Here is a 23004-nt window from a genome sequence, read left to right on the forward strand (position 1 = left end):
GGGGTGCGGCGCGGCACTGAGGGGGTGCCCGGGGTGGGTGTGGGAGTGTGCGTGGGGGTGCGGGTGGGAGTGAGACAAAGTCAGAGGAGGTTTGCCTGGCATGGCGCCCGCCCTGATAGAGTGTGTGGGCTGTGTGTGGTACATGGTGAACTGGGGGTTCTGAGAATGTTGGGAGTGAGGAGAAAGGGGGGGAGGACAGCCCACCACCATGTTGCTGTAGCGACCCTGCATGCCATGCTGGGAAAGCTGGGAGAGATGGGCCAGCTGCTGGAGCTGGGTGTGAGGGGGGCCAATAGGAGGGCGACAGGGGAACGGCCCTCTCTGAAGGATATGAGGGGGCACGCCCCCGCCTGGCAAGGGAGGAGGGCCAGCTTGGACGTGGTAGCGATGGTGATGGTAGTAGGGAGGAGGGGGCTGCACAGCGGCCGTGTGGCAGTACTGAGCATGCAGGGCCTGGATCTTGGAAGGGCCCCCCTCCGACTGGCACAGAGATGATGGGGAGTGAGGAGGGGGCCCTCCCGTAGTGGGTGGGGGGACAGGGGCGGGGTAGGGTGGCCCCGGTGGTATAAGGGGACTTGGCGGCTTGACGCGTTTGCTGCCGAATAGAGAGCCCAGGAAGGAGCCCGTATTGCCCCCCCCAGGGCCGCTCCCCACCCCCGCTCTCTCTACACTGCTGGGAACCCCCCCAACTCCCGTCCCAGCAGTGGTGTGTTGTTGCCCCGGCCCACCCCCCACCCCCGTTCCGGGGCTCAGGATGGGGCGATGCGGCCGGTAGTCTTCTGTAGGGTAGCAGCCTGGGACCACGCCCGGAACCGGGTAACGCTGGTGCGGCTGGGGGCTGCTAATGATGGAACCCTGAGGAAGACAAAGAGGAAGAGGAAGGAGAGTTGAGAAGGAGTTCTGGAAAGGAAGTAATTCATGCATATGGCATCCTATCAGAATGCCTTGGACAAATCACAGAAACACTGCAATGACAAACACCACAACACCTGCAAACCAACAACAAACCAATGAAATGTTTTTTTTTTCACAATGCAAGAATGGAGAAGAACAATAGTTGAGAACAAGAACATGCACAGGCTGTTGTGAGAGCACAGAGGTATGAAAAGCTCATTCCAGAACACACGCATGCACATGTCAGTCACACATGTCAGTCACACACATAAAACACACAGAGCATGCTGAGGAAGGGGTCAAGGATGAGGACGAGGGGAAAGACTAGGCGTTTATGGCTCTATTAAAGGGATATACTGGGATGGCTATGTTTGAGGTATACGTATTAAAGGGGCAGGTACACAATTCAGTTTGTCCATTCAGACTTACTTCCATGGTACTGTCGAGGGAGCCAACACTGTTTCTGCGACCACGTTTCCCTGCACCCAGCCAGGAAGAGGCAGGTTACGAAAGAGAGGAAATAGAGTAACAGAATGTTGCAGAGTGGGGTTGCAGAGAGGTGAGAGATATGACTTGCAGAAGCTAGTGTTCTTTCATGTGCCAGAGATAATAGAACAAGATGAGACCAGAAGAAGCAAAGGAAGAATCTCAAGCAGCCCCATGGACAAGGTACCCTCTACTCTCAGTGTCCAGACATTAGTGTCTGAAGAATTTCTATGAATCCTTATAAAGATCACAGTCAGTCAGTAAAAAGAGCATATAGAATATCTCTATTAAACGGCAGGATTACTGAGAGTATTTTATTAGCATAAGACACAATTTCCAGGAAGTGGTTTGTATGTACTTTCTATATATACACTACCGTTCAAAAGTTTGGTGTCACTTAGAAATGTCCTTGTTTTTTTTTTTTTTTTTTTTTTTTTGTCCATTTAAAATAACATAAAATTGATCAGAAATACAGTGTAGACATTGTTAATGTTGCAAATGACTATTGTAGCTGGAAACGGCAGATTTGACATAGGTGTACAGAGGCCCATTATCAGCATCCATCACTCCTGTGTTCCAATGTCATGTTGTGTTAGATAATCCATGTTTGTCATTTTTAAAGGCTAATTGATCATTAGAAAACCCTTTTGCAAGTATGTTAGCACAGCTGAAACGGTTGTTCTGATTAAAGAAGCAATAAAACTGGCCTTCTTTAGACTAGTTGAGTATCTGGAGTATCAGCACTTGTGGGTTCGATTACAGGCTCAAAATGGCAAGAAACAAAGACCTTCCTTTCTTTTTCTTTACAGAGTTGCAAAGAAAAAGCCATATCTCAGACTGGCCAATAAAAATAAAAGATTAAGATGGGCAAAAGAACACAGACACTGGACAGAGGAAATCTGGAGTCGCCTCTTCACTGTTGATGTTGAGACTGGTGTTTTGCGGGTACTATTTAATGAAGCTGCCAGTTGAGGACTTGTGAGGCGTCTGTTTCTCATTTTATGTTATTTTAATGGACTTTTTTTTGTGCTTTTCTTTCAAAAACAAGTTTCTAAGTGACCCCCAAAATGTTGAACGGTAGTGTATGTGTGTGTGTTTTCTTGTGCGTCTGTTTGTGTGTGTATGTTTTACCTCCATCTGATAGGTCTCGGAGAGATGAGCTGAGCGCAGAGCGTTTGAGTCCCTCTCCCGCAGAGTAGTTGTCATCTAGACTGGGCCTTCCCAGGGTGCCGTTCGCCACCTCACCCTTCACACCCACTCCACCTCCGACCAAGCCGGTCAGCAGGCCAGTCCGCATCACGCCTTTCTGCTTCTCCAACTCGGCTACGGAGAGAAAGAGAGATTGAGAGGAAGACCGAGAGAAGAAGATTGACAATATAAATAGTTCATACACATCACTACCTTTCTTCCTGTTTTTCACTTACAGGTGGATAAGATGCAGGAAAGCAATAGTTACTCTACTACACCTTTGAGCCACACACAGCCGTAGTTCCCCATAATGACCAACAGGGGGAGGTGTACTCACACTCCACTCTGTACTTCTCCATCTCCTGCACCTCAGCGATACTCTCTTTAAGGTCACTGACAAAGCGGGTGCGGTCCTGCTGGCTGGGAGCCATAAACACGATAAGGACCTTCCTCTCTCCACCCAACACTGCTGAGGTCAGACGGATACCGTGGGGGTAGTCTGGGTGACAGAGACAGACAGAGAAAGAGAATCATGTAAAAACATAACATTTACCATCTGGCTGTTAACTTCATGACCTATGTTGACAGACAGAGACACACACAGAGTGAAACGAGAGTGAACTCATTCAAAGATACGAGAGGAGCATATTCATCAACTTAATGGAGGGAGAGAAAGAGTACAGAGCCTACAAGAGAAGAAAACTACTGATAAGTAAATGTGCAGATGTCTGGAGGGGTTTAGTGTTGAATATGAGGAAGAGGCAGAGGAGGAAACAGGCTCTCACATGAGTTCTGGAACATGTGGACTTGCATCTCCACCAGAGGGAAGGACTGTCTGAAACTGTACGTCACAGAAGTCTTCTTCTTCTGGAAAATCTTAGTCACCTGAGAAGGCACATGGAGAACATGTGGTTGTAAACGGAGGAGAAAAGAGAACAGTATATATATTTCTACATTGTTTAGGATAGTCTGATGGTCTCCAACTCTCCATACGCATTAGCAGGAGGCTCTCATAGGAGTTCCCATTGTTAGGAGGATGTGTTAGGAAGCCTCACCACCAGCAGGTCGTTGAACAGGAAGACCTCCCGTTGGTGAACTCCTGTCCTCTGGGGTCGGTTGGGGTCAGGCACCTCATAGAGCTGACAGCAGCATACCAGCCTGCGGTGTGGCAGAGACATCACCTACACAAAACACAAAGAAAGAAAATAGTTTAGTATTACATCTCCCTAAGGCTGAGCAGTAACAGCTTGTGTTACAGCTTGTCAATGCAGTAACACATAGCAACAACACATAGTACCACAGATGTTGACAGGCTAAACAGGGAAATGACACGGGGCTACAGTTACATTTCAAGCCCAGACAACTCACAGGCTTTTTGCCTACTATGACTCTCTCTACCGCCTGCACTTGGGACACGTGGTCATCGTTGGTCCTTAGCTCCCACTTCTGGATGCGCTGGTAGATCCCCACCAACAGATCCCTGGGAATGTCCTGGCCGTTGTCCACTCCTGGTAGACACACAGGGAAAGAGAGAGGCTGTTAATGCTTTAAACAGTCTACATCAGTCTACTTCCTGCTGTGTTTAAATATTTTGCTCATTTGATTGAAAAAAACTATTTGATGGAAAGTATCTCGCGTTATGAGTGTCTGGGAGGTAGCAGGCTCACGTTTATTTTTAAAACTCATATAACCCAAAAGGATGAGACAAACGCAGTGGAAATAGCCATCACTGATCACAGTGTATTGCCATGTTATAGTCTGGGGGCCAGCCTAAGAATCTTGTTTCTCACATGAGGACCTTAAGTTCAATGTTACTCGGAGTGTTTTGTTTGTGCGAGTGTTTATGGATCTGCTTGTTCCAACTGCACCTCTGAGGTTCTTGATGAAGTCCTCTATCTTCATCTTCCTCTCTGCCTTGACGTTGGGGCTGTACATATCCGTGTTGAGGAGGATGATGGCGAATGCCAGGATGAAGATGGTGTCTGGGTTCTGGAACTGGCGGACCAACGTCGGGTTACACACACAGTACCGCTGACTGGGGGAGAAAGGAGAACACGTTTCAAGCACTTTCAAGAGAGAGTAGTAGTGTAGATTTAAGAGGGATTTCCAAAACAACAACACACATTCTCACTGTACATTCAATCTATTTCCACAGAGTGTCTAACAACACAATAGACACATGAGTTGGACTATTGAACACACCTGAAAGCTTCTATGAGCCTCTCTACTTTCTGGGCTTCTCCTTGAACTCTAATCTGGGCCTGGAACTTCCTCAGAGCATCGTCCAGGTCCATACCTGAGAAGTCCATCTCGTCCACCACACAGCTATAACACACACAGGAGACACAGTCACTACTGTAACAGTAGCCTCTCCAATTACTTCTAGTAATCTCCTATTTACTGTATACTCCCATTTGGAATCCTCCCCCTCTCCGTCGCTCATTCCCTTACTCCAGTACGTCCTTGTTGAACTGTTTCTGCCGGTTGCCGAGGAATTCTCCGATCATCTGTCTGCTCAGGCCCTTCCTCTCCAGGATGAAGCGAGCGATCCCGACCGGAGTGTCGGACACAAAGCCTCTCTCGATCAGGTACTGTATCCCTTTTTCTGGCTTCCTGAGAATCACAAAGACCAATCAGACAATGACAAATCACAAGAGAACGACTCCCAATTCCCTCTCGGTGACACCATATCCTGACTTTTCCTGTTTTGAAGGTTTTACATTCAAGGATTGTGATATGTGGTTGATTGTGACATGTGGTTGTTTTACGTAGTTTAAATGTCAAATATAAATGGATTGCAAAAGTCTTACTTGTTGAATAGGTTGAGTCCGATGCGGTACTGGCGTCTTTGCACCACGTCATTGTTGAATGGCGGTGAGTCCCAGCTGTGTCGACTCTCTCTCTGGTAGGTCTGCTTGCCCAGAGGGGGTAGGGGCTCCCTCAGGCTGTCCTGAGACGAGGAGCCAGAGCTGCAGTTCACCGTCTCGTTGGAGTTGGTGGTGGAGTTGAGAGAGTCGTTGTCCCCGTCAGATAGACAGGGCTGCTCCAGGCCACCAGGGGGCAGCGCAGCAGAGGAGGAGGAGGACAGGGGGGTGGTGGGGGGCTGCTGGGGGGAAGAGGAGGACGAGGGGGTGTCTGGGTACTGGTGGTGGTGGTGAGGGTGGTGGTGATGGTGGTGTGCCACGTGGTGGGGGATTTGAGTGGGCAGGGGGGGGCCCCGGCCGGGGGCGCGGGTCTGGCCCTGAGCTGCAGCTGTAGAGACAGAGCGGGGAGTGTTAGGGGAGTGTTTGAGTGTTCCCTGAGGAGAGCCTGCTCCTCCCGCTGGCTCCTGCTCGTAGATCTGTCTGCTGAGGGAGCCACGGTCTGAACGGTCGCTCATGTCCACGGAGCTGTCGCTGGGAGGCTCGATGGTGAGCAGGGGCAGGTGGGCGCCCCTCAGACGGTAGTCTCGACACTCTGTGCAGGGAGTGCTGCGACGGCTGTTACTGCTACCCCCTCCCTCAGTGTCCCTGCTGTCCTCACGGGCCCCCACGCCTCCCCCAGGGCCCCAGTACTCAGTGTCTGTGCTGCTGGGGGCCCGGTCCAGTGAGAGGGGCGAGGAGGGCATGCAGTCGTCCATGTATAGAGTGACATCACTGTAGGAGGTGGCTGTGCTGTCTCCGTGCATGCTAAGGCCCCCTCCCCCTCCCCGGGGTCTGTCACACAGGCCTCTCTGAGAGGAGGGGTTACTGCTGCTGCTCCACACACACTCCCCAAAGTCTTCCTGGGAGTCATCCCGCCCGCTACGGCAGGTCAGGGCGGTGTCCATGGAGTCAGCCAGGGACTTCACCTGAATGGCACATGGAGGGAGAGGATAGAACATCTTGGTACAGTAAGGGACAGATATTCAACCTGCAGTATGACAAAACAGAGACTCAAGCAGGAATAGAATCTCTAACTGAGAATTGATTTAACTAGTCACTTGATTCAACATATCACTGCTGTAGCGAATGCACCAGATGACTGACCAACCTGTTTGGTGAAGGAGTCCTCCAGGTGTGTGTAGTCTCCTGTCCTCTCTGCGTCAGGTGAATGAGGAGGGCCGATGCCCACGCTGTGTGTGAAGTTTGTCTGTGTTCCGGTCCCCTGCTGCTGCGGCTGGCGGTCGTCAAACGAGTACTGCAGCCGCATGTTGGACAGGATGATGCGTCGTGTCATGCGGCTCTCGGACGCCGAGCTGCGGAGGCGCTCAAAGTTCTTGTTCATGCGGTACTGGCGGAAGGCCGTCTGGATGGTCCGGGCTGCTCTGCGGCTCACAAAGGAGCCACCATACTTCCTCTCCAACATCTCCACCTGGCAGAGGAGACAGGACAGGGGACAGAGGAGTTATAGACAGGGCTACCACAACACTCACTGCCAGTAAAGTAATGCATGTTATCACGCTTGTTGTTTCTCTCTCTCTCTACACACAACACAAATGACATGGAGTTCAAACCATACAGTACAGACACATTCTGTATACACACGCCCACACCCCGGGGTACCTTCTTGTCCTGCAGGTCTGTGGAGAGCTCATAGCTGTCAGAGAGACTGGCCTTGCACCTCTTGTTCTCCTCCTCCTCCTGCTTGCGGAGGGCCAGGCTGGCAGGCTGATGGCGTGTTCGCAGTGCCCAGGCAAGGCTTGCCGAGCTGGGAGGGGCCACGCACGGAGGCCCCCGAGGGCCTGGAGGACCAGGACCACTGCTGCTGTCACTGTAGCGCTCTGTGCCACGCAGGTACGCTGTGGTCTGGCTGTAGGGGCCGTCTGAGTGGGCCCCGGGAGGCTCCGCACACTGGCTCTCTGTTTCCACACTGTGGGGACAGAAGGATTGAATGAGAGGGGAAAGGGCTTGATGAAAAGGGGACATACTTAACTTAGTCATCTCCAGCCCCAAACACAGATGTATTGTCCCTCATAGGTAAGTCACTCACATGTAGAAATTAGACCGGCGTGGCAGGAAACTTCTCCTGCTGGATCTCATGAGGGAAGAGGACCAGACTTACACACATTCACACTGGCACTTTGTACTCTCACCACAACAAAGATCAGAATTTACACTGCTACTGTATATATGTTTTTTATCATGTGCAGCAACCCTTCCAGTCACACCAATGGTAATAGAACATGATCGGAGCAGCATTTCCCATTCCTCCAAAATGTTCCTTGCACTGGAGCTGACAGAATCACGTGTCGTTTCCTGCCTTGTGAATCAAAGTCTCTGCCCTCTCACTCCCTCTCTGACCCTTCTCTCTCTTTCTGTACCCTCTCTATCCCTCTTTGTTTGTCCAGGCCGGAAAACTCCCTGTGCAGTTAATGTACTACTGAGTTTAGTACCATTGTTCAGACTTCTCCCTCTCTCTGTCTCACATTCTCTCTCTGTCATACATTAAAATAACAGTTAAAAAAACAAAAACATTAGGGCAGTCATTAGCCATAAACACATTTCACTGCCAGTGCCACATACCACTCATTCCACACCTGTCTGGAAAGACCAGGCGTTTACAATAACAGCCAATCGCATGCACGCATAGGACTGCACTTTTGACAAATAGATTATGAAACAGACACATACACACGAACGCTAACTTTTCCCACTAGGCCTGTACAGTACTACAACACACACTTGTCTGACCTACTGTATGTAGCCTACAGAGCTGCATCTCTCCACACAGACATGTACAGACAGGCTAAGCAGCCAGCCTCCTATCCAGCCCAATAGTCCCCTCATGCCCTGATCTTCCAGGAAATCCAACAGCTACTCCACTGTCCTGCTCTCTATCCCATGTAGCAACAGTCACCCAGAGAGCTAGTCGGCCAGTCCGTCAGTGAGTAACCACTTCACCACAGTCACAAGTCACATGCCCCTGCCTTGACTTCCTCCCTTCCCTTGCCACACCCACTCTGCCCAGGCGCTGCCCTCTGGTTCTTACTCACTTCCTGAAGAAAACATAACGACAGAGCAGAGGCCCAAGGAAGCAGAAACTGGGGCAGCATGCAAATGTATGTGAGCAAAGCTTTATTCAGACTATAATGCAGGCCAACGTCATTGTAAAACCTTAGCCCACGCGTTGACAACATGCTCTGTAGGAATAGGGCACAACAATTAGGAAAGTTATGTTCTTTCTCTCTCTATTTGGTCCTCCCTTCTTCCTGTTTCTCTCCTTCTCTTCCCCTGAGAAGCAGTGGTTTCCTGTGGTTGGTGTGAAGCTGACAGAAAATATATGACGGGGAGGAAGGAACACTGGAGGACTATACAATTAGAACAGGCCAACAACACCAATGAGCCTTATACAACCACAGTAGACAGATTAGTTAAGGTTGAGGATAATATGTTCTTTGTGTAATAGAGTGTTGCTGTTACAACCGTCATGTGCACACATCATAGTGTGTTTTCAACAGCATTTCCTGTTCCCCAGAAATACACGGTTTCCTCTGATTAAAAAAAAGGGTGAAACAAGGCAATAATACTGTGAAAAGGATGTTTGAAGACAGGGAACCATAGCATGTCATGTACTAACAGTGGTCACAATGACTGGAGCCAGCTGTATAGAGACACAACTCTGACCACTCCACCACCACCTCGAAAAATGTTAGTGGCCAATATATCTGTTACATTTGTGTCAGTGGAGGCTGCTGAGGGGAGGGCGGCTCATAATAATGGCTGGAACGGAGTAAATGGAATGGTATCAAACACATGGAAACCATGGAAACCATGTGTTTGATACCATTCCACTAATTATAGCCATAACCACGAGCCGTCTTCCCCAATTAAAGGTGCACCAAACCTTCTGTGATTTGCACTATACTTCACGTTGCATATGGCCAAGGAATATAAAGATAACCACCTTCTACTCTATTTATGTTTAATCAGACTTCTCTAAAAATGTACCGCAATTTCCTCTCGATAAGCTCTGGAGATCAGATCTCTAGCTTCAGTGAAAAACACTTTCAATATTTCCACTCTTTCTAATCATATTTAACCGGTCGAAAGTTTTAGAACATCTACTCATTCAAGGGTTTTTCTTTATTTTTACTATTTTAGAATAATAGTGGAGACATCAAGTGAAGATATCAAAACTATGAAATAACACATATGGAATCATGTAGTAACCAAAAAAGTGTTAAACAAATCAAAATACATTTAACATTTTAGATTCTTCAAAGTAGCCACCCCTTGCCTCAATGACAGCATTGCACACTCTTGGCATACTCTCAACCAGCTTCACCTGGAATGCTTTTCCAACAGTCTTGAAGGAGTTCCCACATATGCTGAGCACTTGTTGGCTGCTTTTCCTTCACTCTGCGGTCCGACTCATCCCAAACCATCTCAATTTGATTGAGGTTGGGGGATTGTGGAGGCCAGGTCATCTGATGCAGCACTCCTTCACTCTACTCCTTGGTCAAATCAAATCAAATCAAATCCAATTTTATTTGTCACATACACATGGTTAGCAGATGTTAATGCGAGTGTAGCGAAATGCTTGTGCTTCTAGTTCCGACAATGCAGAGATAACCAACAAGTAATCTAACTAACAATTCCAAAACTACTGTCTTATACACAGTGTAAGGGGATAAGGAATATGTACATAAGGATATATGAATGAGGGATGGTACAGAGCAGCATACAGTAGATGGTATCGAGTACAGTATATACATATGAGATGAGTATGTAGACAAAGTAAACAAAGTGGCATAGTTAAAGTGGCTAGTGACATAAGGATGCAGTCGATGATCTAGAGTACAGTATATACGTATGCATATGAGATGAATAATGTAGGGTAAGTAACATTATATAAGGTAGCATTGTTTAAAGTGGCTAGTGATATATTTACATCATTTCCCATCAATTCCCATTATTAAAGTGGCTGGAGTTGGGTCAGTGTCAATGACAGTGTGTTGGCAGCAGCCACTCAATGTTAGTGGTGGCTGTTTAACAGTCTGATGGCCGTGAGATAGAAGCTGTTTTTCAGTCTCTCAGTCCCAGCTTTGATGCACCTGTACTGACCTCGCCTTCTGGATGATAGCGGGGTGAACAGGCAGTGGTTCGGGTGGTTGATGTCCTTGATGATCTTTATGGCCTTCCTGTAACATCGGGTGGTGTAGGTGTCCTGGAGGGCAGGTAGTTTGCCCCCGGTGATGCGTTGTGCAGACCTCACTACCCTCTGGAGAGCCTTACGGTTGAGGGCGGAGCAGTTGCCGTACCAGGCGGTGATACAGCCCGCCAGGATGCTCTCGATTGTGCATCTGTAGAAGTTTGTGAGTGCTTTTGGTGACAAGCCGAATTTCTTCAGCCTCCTGAGGTTGAAGAGGCGCTGCTGCGCCTTCTTCACGACGCTGTCAGTGTGAGTGGACCAATTCAGTTTGTCTGTGATGTGTATGCCGAGGAACTTAAAACTTGCTACCCTCTCCACTACTGTTCCATCGATGTGGATAGGGGGGTGTTCCCTCTGCTGTTTCCTGAAGTCCACAATCATCTCCTTAGTTTTGTTGACGTTGAGTGTGAGGTTATTTTCCTGACACCACACTCCGAGGGCCCTCACCTCCTCCCTGTAGGCCGTCTCGTCGTTGTTGGTAATCAAGCCTACCACTGTTGTGTCGTCCGCAAACTTGATGATTGAGTTGGAGGCGTGCGTGGCCACGCAGTCGTGGGTGAACAGGGAGTACAGGAGAGGGCTCAGAACGCACCCTTGTGGGGCCCCGTGTTGAGGATCAGCGGGGAGGAGATGTTGTTGCCTACCCTCACCACCTGGGGGCGGCCCGTCAGGAAGTCCAGTACCCAGTTGCACAGGGCGGGGTCGAGACCCAGGGTCTCGAGCTTGATGACGAGCTTGGAGGGTACTATGGTGTTGAATGCCGAGCTGTAGTCGATGAACAGCATTCTCACATAGGTATTCCTCTTGTCCAGGTGGGTTAGGGCAGTGTGCAGTGTGGTTGAGATTGCATCGTCTGTGGACCTATTTGGGCGGTAAGCAAATTGGAGTGGGTCTAGGGTGTCAGGTAGGGTGGAGGTGATATGGTCCTTGACTAGTCTCTCAAAGCACTTCATGATGACGGAAGTGAGTGCTACGGGGCGGTAGTCGTTTAGCTCAGTTACCTTAGCTTTCTTGGGAACAGGAACAATGGTGGCCCTCTTGAAGCATGTGGGAACAGCAGACTGGTATAGGGATTGATTGAATATGTCCGTAAACACACCGGCCAGCTGGTCTGCGCATGCTCTGAGGGCGCGGCTGGGGATGCCGTCTGGGCCTGCAGCCTTGCGAGGGTTAACACGTTTAAATGTCTTACTCACCTCGGCTGCAGTGAAGGAGAGACCGCATGTTTTCGTTGCAGGCCGTGTCAGTGGCACTGTATTGTCCTCAAAGCGGGCAAAAAAGTTATTTAGTCTGCCTGGGAGCAAGACATCCTGGTCCGTGACTGGGCTGGGTTTCTTCTTGTAGTCCGTGATTGACTGTAGACCCTGCCACATGCCTCTTGTGTCTGAGGTGTGTTGGGTCATTGGTCATATCATATATAATATCATATTTTTGTCACATCATGTGATTTTTGTCACATACGATATCATATTTTTGTCACATCATATATGATATCATATTTTTGTCATATCATATATAATATCATACTTTTTGTCACATCATATATGATATCAGATTTACTTGATGTAACATCATCTCTTACTCCATTTCTTTCTCTGCCCCCGCAGCCTCACAAATGGAGAAACTGAGAAGGAAGAGGGGGTTGCTTAGTGACGGTTGCTGTGAGACCTATGTGGGCGGAGAGGCAGTTGAGGGATGAGAAGCACTGTTGCCATGACGATGGATTATTAACACCATTTAGGTCGGTGTAGATGCATTGTGGGCCGCGAGTGACGGACGGTCATCATGAGCATAATGCTACAAGTGTGTGTTACAACGAATCTACTCAGTGTGTATACACACAGCACATAAATATATAGCACTGAGCAGGCTACTGTAGTTAGTCACACAAACAGATAGCAAACTCACGCACCCAGTCTCTATTCCAGGGCTGTCTTCCATCTGACACATAAATAGTATATAATTTACCGCTGTGCACCACGAGAGTGGTCCTTTTATGGAGTGGAAAACATGGACAGTTGGTGACAAAGCCACACAGTTATACACCAAAAGATAGGGACACCACGCCGGCTGCCACATCACACAGGAGGACTCAGATGGCCTTTTTACGCCTGGCTCCCAGGCATATCCAAACCTAGGTCGCATCATATCACACATGAAAACACAACATACTTAACTATGCTTTCTAGGCTACTTATGATAACTCTCTGAACATCCTTGCTCTCATTTAACTCCTCCCCTCCCAAAGGCCTTCTCTGCTCTCCTCATCTCAATTTGATACCCCTGCTGTTGCCACTCCTCCTGTGAGTGTTAGAGCGTTAGGGCGGCAGGTAGCCTTGCAGTTAGAGCTTTGGGCCAAAAACTGAAAGGTCGCTGATTCTAATACCTGAGCCGACAAGGTGAAAAATCTGTCTGTGCCCTTGAGCAAGGCACTTTACCCTAATTTGTTCCAGGGGTGCCGTACTACGATGGCTGACACTGTAAAACAACACATTTCACTGCACCTATCCGATGTACTCATTCAAGGGTTTTTCTTTATTTGACTATTTTCTACATTGTAGAATAATAGTGAAGACATCAAAACTATGAAATAACACATACGGAATCATGTAGTAACCAAAAAAGTGTTAAACAAATCAAAATATATTTTATATTTGAGATTCTTCAAAGTAGCCACCCTTTGCCTTGATTACAGCTTTGCACACTCTTCGCATTCTCTCAACCAGCTTCATGAGGTAGTCAACTGGAATGCATTTCAATTAACAGGTATGCCTTGTTGAATGTGGAATTTCTTTCCTTCTTAATGTGTTTGAGCCAGTCAGTTATTTTGTGACAAGGTAGGGGTGGTATACAGAAGATAACCCTATTTGGTAAAATACCAAGTCCGTATTATGGCAGGAACAGCTCAACTAAGCAAAGAGAAATGACAGTCCATCATTAATTGAAGACATGAAAGTCAGTCAATCCGGAAAAGTTCAAGAACCCTTCAAGTGCAGTTGCAAAAACCATCAAGCGCTATGATGAAACTGGCTCTCATGAAGACCGCCAAAGGAAAGGATGACCCAGAGTTACCTCTGCTGCAGAGGATATGTTCATTATAGTTACCAGCCTCAGAAATTGCAGCCCAAATAAATGCTTCACAGAGTTCAAGTAACAGACACATCTCAACATCAACTGTTCAAAGGAGACTGCATGAATCAGGCCTTCATGGTCAAATTGCTGCAAAGAAACCACTACTAAAGGACACCAATAAGAAGAAGAGACTTGCTTGGGCCAAGAAACACGAGCAATGGACATTAGACAGGTGGAAATGTGTCTTTTGGTCTGATAATTTCCAGATTGGAGATTTTTGGTTCCAACTGCAGTGTCTTTGTGAGACGCAGAGTAGGTGAACAGATGATCTTGGCATGTGTGGTACCCACCGTGAAGCATGGAGGAGGAGGTGTGATGGTGTGGGGGTGCTTTGCTGGTGACACTGTCAGTGATTTATTTAGAATTCAAGGCACACTTAACCAGCATGGCTACCACTCTAACGAGTGCGCTGGGAGTCGGGAAGCAAGTTCAGGGAGTGCATAATTTAATAAACAAATGAACAAAACAAGAAACACGAACAGCGCACAGACAGGAAACAGAAACAATGACGCCTGGGGAAGGACCAAGAAGGAGAGTAATGGAGTGCTGCATCAGATGACCTGGCCTCCACAATCACCCAACCTCAACCCAATTGAGATGGTTTGGGATGAGTTGGACTGCAGAGTGAAGGAAAAGCAGCCAACAAGTGCTCAGCATATGTGGGAACTCCTTCAAGACCGTTGAAAAAGCATTCCAGGTGAAGCTGGTTGAGAGAATGCCAAGAGTGTGCAAAGCTGTCATCAAGGCAAAGGGTTGCTACTTTGAAGAATCTAAAATCTAATATATATATATATACATATATGTGTAGAAAATAGTCAAAATAAAGAAAAACCCTTGAACGAGTACTGTACGTGACAATAAAACATTTTTTTTTGTGAAAGGCTCCAAATATGCTCCACCTTCCATTGCGCCAAAAACAGGGCGCTGTAATATTTGTAATATGTAAAATACTTTAGACTGAATTAAACATGTTAATGTTTTTCCTGCGTTTGTGACTGTGTTCATGTGTTCACATAATACGCTTACACAAAGTTGATATTGGAGTAAAAAGTTTGTTGTATAAATCATGAGGGTGACCATATCACAGATCACATCAGAGCCTCATGTTTTATGGATCAGTCTCCTGTAGGCCTGTCACAGTGCTGCAACTGACTGAGGCACTCTGTGGGGCTGCAGGTACTCTCAGAAGGCACCAACATGACCCTCTTTACCTCGGATGAAATTCAGATTAGAAACCGATGGGGAACTTTTGACAATATGTGACGAGAAGAAGAAGGCAGAAGCAGAGAGGAGAGGAGGAGAGAAGTGAGTGTGGAAGAGATGTATTATCTGCAGTGTGAAACAGTGTCACCTCCTCGCTAGCTGCCCTCTGCCTCCTGTTCCTCCATATTCATTATTGATGGACTGCCTGTCAGCGTGTGTTGAAGAGGCAGGGCGGCAGCATGTCTCCATGGGCCCACAACAGGTGAGAGTTGCTAGGACTTTAAAAACACATGTGCTCCCTGCCATTGATGAGAAGTCATAATACTCTATTGATCTGCACTGTGACTGACCAAAGACCTTTCACACAATTCTCCTTGTCCTGTCCTCTTGATCTCCCCGGTCTCTGTCTGTCCTTCACCCCTCACTTCTCCATCACCTCTCTCTTGTTCTGTCTCCACAACAGACCGCTAAACAGCCATCACTAGCACATCAGAGTCGGTCCCTTTTATATTGTGTTTACATATTGCATCACTCATTAAATATGTATATACTGTATTGTATTCAATACTACACCATTGACTGTGAAACAGCCATCTCCAGCACATCAGAGGCTGCTGCCTATAGACATAGATTAGGAATCACTGGCCACTTAAAAAAAAAAATGAAACACTAAGCACTTTAATAATGTCCCCGTATCTTGCATTACTCATCTCATACGTATAAACTGTACCAGATACTATTCTACGGTATCTTAGTCACTTTAATTGTGTGTAAATATTGCATCACCCATCTCATACAGTATGTATATACTGTATTGTATACTATGCCACTGTATCTTAGTCCAATGGCGATCTGACATATAGGTATTAATCCATTCCGTACTTAGATTTACGTGTATTTTGGGTATATGTTGTGAAACTGTTAGATATTACTTGTTAGATATCACTGCACTGTCGGAGCTAGAAACACAAAGCATTTCGCTACACCCGCGATAACATCTGCCATAACACGTGTATGTGACCAAAACATTTGATGTGATTTGATTTGCTTTACAGACAGACACCAGAGGTGAGAGCAACCCAAGCTTTATGCTTAGTGATAGAATAATACAATGCTTTTCAAGACCCATCAAAGTGAAACACTGACCATCCATCCAGGGAGAACAACAACAGACTCTCGTTTATCTAAGCTTTGAACCCTCACTGCTATTTGACGACATCACATCTTCAAACCACTGTCGGGTTGTAATGATGGAAATGTCGATAATGGCTCTCGCGTCATGTGTGAAACAGGAAAAACAGTTACCCACGAGTTGAAGGACGTCTATTGTAGAACTCAGAAGAAGTGAATACAGTGAGAACAATCTAATGATTCATCTGTCACATCCAAGCATTCTTCTGCCTCCTACACTCCATCCACTGATTCCACTCCTCCATCAAGCTGACTCTCTTAGAATCTCCAACATAAACGTTGTTTTTACTCTCTCTCCTCACAGACATTACACACACACTGACACTGCACATGCTGTATACACACACTACTGTAACGCTCACTGACTGACTGAGTGAGTGAGTGAGTGTGTGACTGACTGACTGACTGACTGACTGACTGACTGACTGACTGACTGACTTAGTGAGTGAGTGTGTGTGTGTGTTTGCGATGGCAACAGGGAGACAGCCTCTGACATAAACCCAACTGCTCTGTTCTCTTTCAATGTAATGACATACTCTGACACAGGGAACACCCATTCATTATCACACTCAGGCGACTTCTCGTGAATTTCACTCAATCCACTTCCTCCCTCGGTCCTACATGTAGTAGACACTGCATGTCTGCTTTTGATACTGAATGTAACCTCTCACTGTCATAAACATGAACTTACTGTAATGAACTGTAGTGAACGCTATCAAAAAACCTGCCGTATCCTCACAAGACACTTTCAACACCATTGTCTACAATAAACACATCCACATCGATAGTATCTATAAAAGCTGTTTAAATATAAATAAATACATAAAGCTGAATTCAACAGCCTTCGCAACACTCATGTACGCTGCACAGTAGGCTCACCATACTGAGATACTGACTCAGTCAGCTCTATAATAAGCACAAACCGTGCATACACAAGTATTACATACATTCCAACTGACAATCACTCAAGACTTACCACTAGTTACAGCATGTCATCTCTGTTGTTCTGTACAGAAAGTTTAGGAGTGAATTCAAAGGTCCTTACCGTGCTCCTACGGTTAAAGAGAGGTCCCACACGGACTGGTGGAGCGTGATAACAAACACACCCTAAAAAACACACACTTCACGAACACACACACACTCACATTCTCTCGCTCACCCTGCAGAGCTGCAAGGCTACATTCTTCAGCCTTCTGACACCTCGGAACTTACTCACCCCGCCCAAACTCTCTCCACCTCCCTCCTCCTGCACCTTGCTATCTCACTTTACCCAGCTGACTGACAGGCAGGCACGCTGTTACATAAAGACAAATAGAACAAACACACACACCTGTCACAACAGAAAAGCTGGGAGAGAAAAGGGACAGAGGGGAGGGGGTGGTAATGTACTTCTCATTCAAATTCCAACAATGAGGGGATGGAGTCAGGCCAACACTACCGTTCAAAAGTTTGGGGTCAATTAGAAATGTCCTTGTTTTTGAAAGAAAATTACATTTTTCGCCCCATTAAAATAACATCAAATTGATCAGAAATACTGTCTCTAACCAGAATAGAAAAAGGAGTGGGACACCCCGGTTTTATTGTTCTTTAATTAGCACAACAGTTTTCAGCTGTGCTTACATAATTGCAGAAGGGTTTTCTAATGATCAATTAGCCTTTTAAAATGATAAATTTGGATTAGCTATCACAGTGTGCCATTGGAACACAGGAGTGATGGTTGCTGACAATGGGCCTCTGTACACCTATTATATTCCATTAAAAATCAGCCGTTTCCAGCTACAATATTCATTTGCAACATTAACAATGTCTACACTGTATTTCTGATCAATTTGATGTTATTTTAATGGACAAAAAGTTTGCTTTTCTTTCAAAAACAAGGACACTTCTAAGTGACACCAAACTTTTGAACGGTAGTGTATATACAGCTCTATATATCTCCAAACCTGGTGTATTATGATGTCATACTGCATTTCTGCTATATTCTGTAGTTTACCTTGATGAGTGTGTGAGTGTGTACATGTGTACTGTACACTCTAATGAAAAAGGGTTCCAAAAGGGTTCTTTGGCTGTCCTCATAGGATAACCCTTTCTGGGTCCAGGTAGTCCCCCTTTGGTTCCAGGTAGAACCATTTTGGGTTCCATGTAGAACCCTCTGTGGAAAGGGTTCTACATGGAACCCAAAACGGTTAAACTTGGAACCAAAAGGGTTCTACCTGGAACCAACAAGGGTTCTTTAAAATGTTCTCCTACGTGGACAGCTGAAGAACCCTTTTAGGTTCTAGATAGCACCTAGTGTATGAGTAGAGTAAAGAAAACACACATAGATCATAAATGCACACAGATATGATGTTCTATTGGCCACCAACATTTATTGAAGATGCCTGTGCCCACAGTTACCGGTCAACTACTGTATGTGTCTCAGAGACAAAGTTGAGAAGTAGGACTGCTCTACCGTTGAGATTATAATAACTATGCCCCCTGCTGTCCAGAGGTCTACATTACATGAGAAAAAAAAGATAAATTCTTCTATGCACCAAACATGACATGTTTATTTCAGATATGGAGCAACATCATCTAACATTTCTAAACAAACACAAAGAAATACTAGAATGTGACATTGAAATAGCTTTCTTTTTTTTCTTCCTTAGATTTCATTGAGTTATGATAAGCCTAGCTTCTCACAGACTGGAGTGGCAGTGTGGTAGCTACAGAACATAGAGAACGACTACTTAAAACAGAGGTGACAGGTGTGAAGACGAGCAGAGAAAAGCTAATAATGTTAGGCAGTGAGACAGAGATTATATACAAAGTGAGGAGATAATCATGGTTCATGAGTCTACTGTGGAGTCATAATACCGTGCCTTCGGAAAGTAATTCAGACCTCTTGACTTTTTCCACATTTTGTTAGATTACAGGCTCATTCTAAAATGTATTAAATTGTTTGTTTCCCCTCATAAATCTACACACAATACCCCATAATTGCAAATCAAAAACAGGTTTTTAGAAATGTTTGCTGATTAAAAAATGAAATTATCATATTTACATAAGTTTTCAGACTCTTTACTCAGTACTTGAAGCACCTTTGGCAGTGATTACAGCCTTGAGTCTTACTGGTTATGACGCTACAAGCTTGGAACACCTGTATTTGGGAAGTTTATCCCATTTTTCTCTGCAGATCCTCTCAAGCTCTGTCAGGTTGGATGAGGAGCGTTGCTGCACAGCTATTTTCAGGTCTCTCCAGAGATGTTTGATCCGGCTCAAGTCCGGGCTCTGGCTCGGCCGCTCAGGGACTCACTCCTGCGTTGTCTTGGCTATGTGCTTAGGGTCATTGTCCTGTTGGAAGGTGAACCTTCGCCCCAGTCTCAGGTCCTGAGCAGGTTTTCATCAAGGATCTCTCTGTACTTTGCACTGTTCATCTTTGCCTCAATCCTGACTAGTCTCCCAGTCCCTGCCGCTGAAAAACATTCACACAGCATGATGCTGCCACTGTAGGGATGATGCCAGGTTTCCTCCAGACATGACGCTTGGCATTCAGGCCAAAGAGTTCAATCTTGGTTTCATCAGACCAGAGAATCTTGTTTATCATGGTCTGAGAGTCTTTAGGTGCCTTTTGGCAAACTCCAAGCAGGTTTTCATGTGCCTTTTACTGAGGAGTAGCTTCCGTCTGGTCACTCTACCATCAAGGCCTGATTGGAGGAGTGCTGCAGAGATGGTTGTCCTTCTGGAAGGTTCTCCCATATCCACAGAGGAACACTAGAGCTCTGTCAGAGTGATCATTGGGTCACCTCCCTGACCAAGGCCCTTCTCCCCCGATTGCTCAGTTTGGCTGGGCAGCCAGCTCTAGGGAGAGTCTTGGTGGCTCCAAACTTTTTCCATTTAAGAATGATGGAGGCCACTGTGTTCTTGGGGACCTTCAATGCTGCAGAAATATTGTGGTACCATTCTCCAGATCTGTGCCTCGACACAATCCTGTCTCGGAGCTCTACGGACAATTCCTTCGACCTCACGGCTTGTTTTTTTGCTCTGACATGCACTGACAACTGTGGGCCCTTATATAGACAGGTGTTTGCCTTTCCAAATCATGTCCAATCAATTTAATGTACCACAGGTGGACTCAAATCAAGTTGTAGAAACATCTCAAGGATGATCAATGGAAACAGGACGTACCAGAGCTCAATTTCGAGTCTCATAGCAAAGGGTCTGAATACTTATGTAAATAAGGTGTTTAATTTAAATCTGCAAAAGTGTCTAAAAACCTGTTTTCATCTTGTCATTATGGGGTATTGTGTGTAGATTGCTGAGGATTTTTATTTATTTAATGCATTTTAGAATAAGGCTGTAATGTATCAAAATATGGAAAAACTGGGGGTCTGAATACTTTCCGAAGGCACTGTATCTGGTAAATCACTATCACTAACTATCATAATACTAGAATTTGCATGCAACTCTGAAGATGATCAGATTAAATCCAGCCAGATGAGGCTCCCTCCAGAGTCATTCATATGTTAAACTGTATTGAGGAGGCTTCCAGTTTTCTCTCAGTAAATAACACGAGTCCCCCAGAGGGTCCGACTCAGGTGGATTGGGTGAGCTGTCCAGTTAGGCACAAAGAGACCAATCAGTTGTCCAGACTGATGCCAAGAGGCCAATCAAAGCCCATGGTTACCGAGAGGAGGGGCTACTGCACCCTGAGGAGGGACAACAGAACTGATGGGAGGGCACATCCTTGCACTCCTCTCTGAGGAACCAACGGGAATGGGTAAAGAGACAGACAGAGAGGAAAAGAGACAGGTTGATAGACAGATAGATAGGAAGGGAAGGAAACAGAGAGAAGACAGACAAACAGACAGACAGACAGACAGACAGACAGACAAGTAGGCAGGGAGACAGGCACAGAGGCAAACAGACAGACAGACGAACACACAGAGAAACAGAGAAAAACAGCAAGAAAAAGAGAAAAGGCATGAGACATAAATACGTGAGAATAAGCTGATCGACGCATACAGTAGTGGAAATGATACTGAGAGAAGAGAGGAGCAGGATGCCGTCTTAAATGTTCATGTCATATCCTGTGTCAAAAATGATCAATAATAATAATTTGTGTTTCTTAGCTATCAGCTGCTGTTTTCTAGGTCATATTTCCATAGTACTCTGTCCAGGCAACAATGCTAACTAGCGCTCACTGACTGCACACTAGGCCTGTATATCCCACTAGATGGCAGTCCTGAACCATGATGCCCTGAAGCTGGTGTCTGCTCCAGTACATCACAGGGTCATGTTGAGAGAGAGAGAAGGTGAAGATTCAGTGGGTTTAGTGGTGACTCAGACTACCTTCAGACCCTCCACTCAAGAAGATAGCTTTTTCTCTTCTTTAAGTGAGGACAGCTCTCTCTCTCTCTCTCTCTCTCTCTCTCTCTCTCTCTCTCTCTCTCTCTCTCTCTCGGCCCTTTTCATGAGAGGCATTAAGTTATATTCTTCATGAATCCATGGGTACATATCATCCAAAAATGTATGTAGCAATTGCTGATTCACCCTTTAAAGACGGCCATCCCCTCTACCCCCCTCTCAGACACAGCGGTTAAGATGGAGACAACAGTGAGGACACTCTGATAGTCAGAAAAGATGAGGAGGCAGCATGGCAATATGGCATAAGCCAGGATCAGGAGTGAACTGGTGACACATTCCCACAGATGATGAAAGGCAAAGCAGGCGGTGAAAAATGGTGAAACAACGATGAGGTGACATAGCAATGGAGGGTTCTTGCACAGGTCAGGGGCTGGGTAAAGGGTAAGGGTCTTAGGGTGACGGGTAACCGGGGGGTTAACCAGGGGAGTGAAGGGGTTTTGTAGGAAGAGGAAAGGGAGGGCAAGCTTTGAAGTAAGGGTTGGTGACCAGGGGAGGACTGAGGATCTGTTTAAGGTTCTAAGGGTCTTGCAGGAGGTAAGGATTGTTGTGAGGTATTAAATGGTTCTTGGGGTTCTTTTGAAGGCCCTTAGGTGGCCCTTACCTTGCCTGCTGCGAGTGTTTGGCAGACGAGGAGGGGCAGCAGTACTGATGGAGGCTGAAGAAGCTGTTAACAGTCAGACTGGTGGGGAGGAGGGTGGCATAGGGACTGGCTGCAGTAGGGCTTGTGGGAGCAGAGATTGGATAGCTTGAGTAAGATGGTGACTGCCTGACACTTAAGAAAGACCAAAAAAGAAAGACATATGTACAGAGAGAGAGGAAAAGAGACAGAGACAGAGAGACGGAGCAAAAATGAAGAAAGAGAGAGACAATTGAATTGAATTAAAGCAAGACACAAGAAGCAGCAATGGTAGTAAACAGAAGAAAGACAAATAAGAGAGATTAAAATGAAAAAAACGTATCATGAATTGAAATGTCCTACTGAAGTGACTAACAAACTCAGGAGTAAGGGACAACAAAGGTACAGAGCTTCTGCAAACAATGGTGTTCCTCAGTCATCCAGTCAGCCAACCACTCTGACCTCTCATCATCATCATCTATTGACTGTCTGGAAAAAGGTCACGGATGGCATCCAACTCCACAAAATAAAAACCTGGACAGAGGACATGAGTTAGAGAACAAAAATACAGGCATGCACAGTAAATAGGCCTGATATTAGACAGAGAGAGTGTGATAAAGAGAGGAGACAGAGAGAGAGACATACGACATTATAAAATCCATGTACACAAACAACAAGTGTGCGGTTAAAATTGGCAAAAAACACACACATTTCTTCACACAGGGTCGTGGGGTTAGACAGGGATGCAGCTTAAGCCCCACCCTCTTCAACATATA

At 46.2% G+C, this 23004-nt stretch overlaps 1 protein-coding gene across 1 annotated transcript in view; it reads right to left on the reverse strand.

Annotated features, from left to right (window-relative positions):
- The window catches only part of LOC115102367 (IQ motif and SEC7 domain-containing protein 1-like), a 50408-nt gene that overhangs the window by 429 nt on the left and 26975 nt on the right, over positions 1-23004 (reverse strand). Inside the window, 14 exon segments of the mRNA XM_065005441.1 lie at positions 3-855; positions 1324-1373; positions 2512-2703; positions 2906-3067; positions 3354-3453; positions 3624-3749; positions 3937-4076; positions 4437-4603; positions 4771-4893; positions 5020-5181; positions 5379-6397; positions 6580-6900; positions 7092-7398; positions 22214-22384. Coding sequence (XP_064861513.1) covers positions 3-855; positions 1324-1373; positions 2512-2703; positions 2906-3067; positions 3354-3453; positions 3624-3749; positions 3937-4076; positions 4437-4603; positions 4771-4893; positions 5020-5181; positions 5379-6397; positions 6580-6900; positions 7092-7398; positions 22214-22384 — 3893 coding nt within the window.

This window comes from Oncorhynchus nerka, linkage group LG20 (assembly GCF_034236695.1).
Source record: "Oncorhynchus nerka isolate Pitt River linkage group LG20, Oner_Uvic_2.0, whole genome shotgun sequence".
In the NCBI taxonomy this organism is placed as follows: domain Eukaryota; kingdom Metazoa; phylum Chordata; class Actinopteri; order Salmoniformes; family Salmonidae; genus Oncorhynchus; species Oncorhynchus nerka.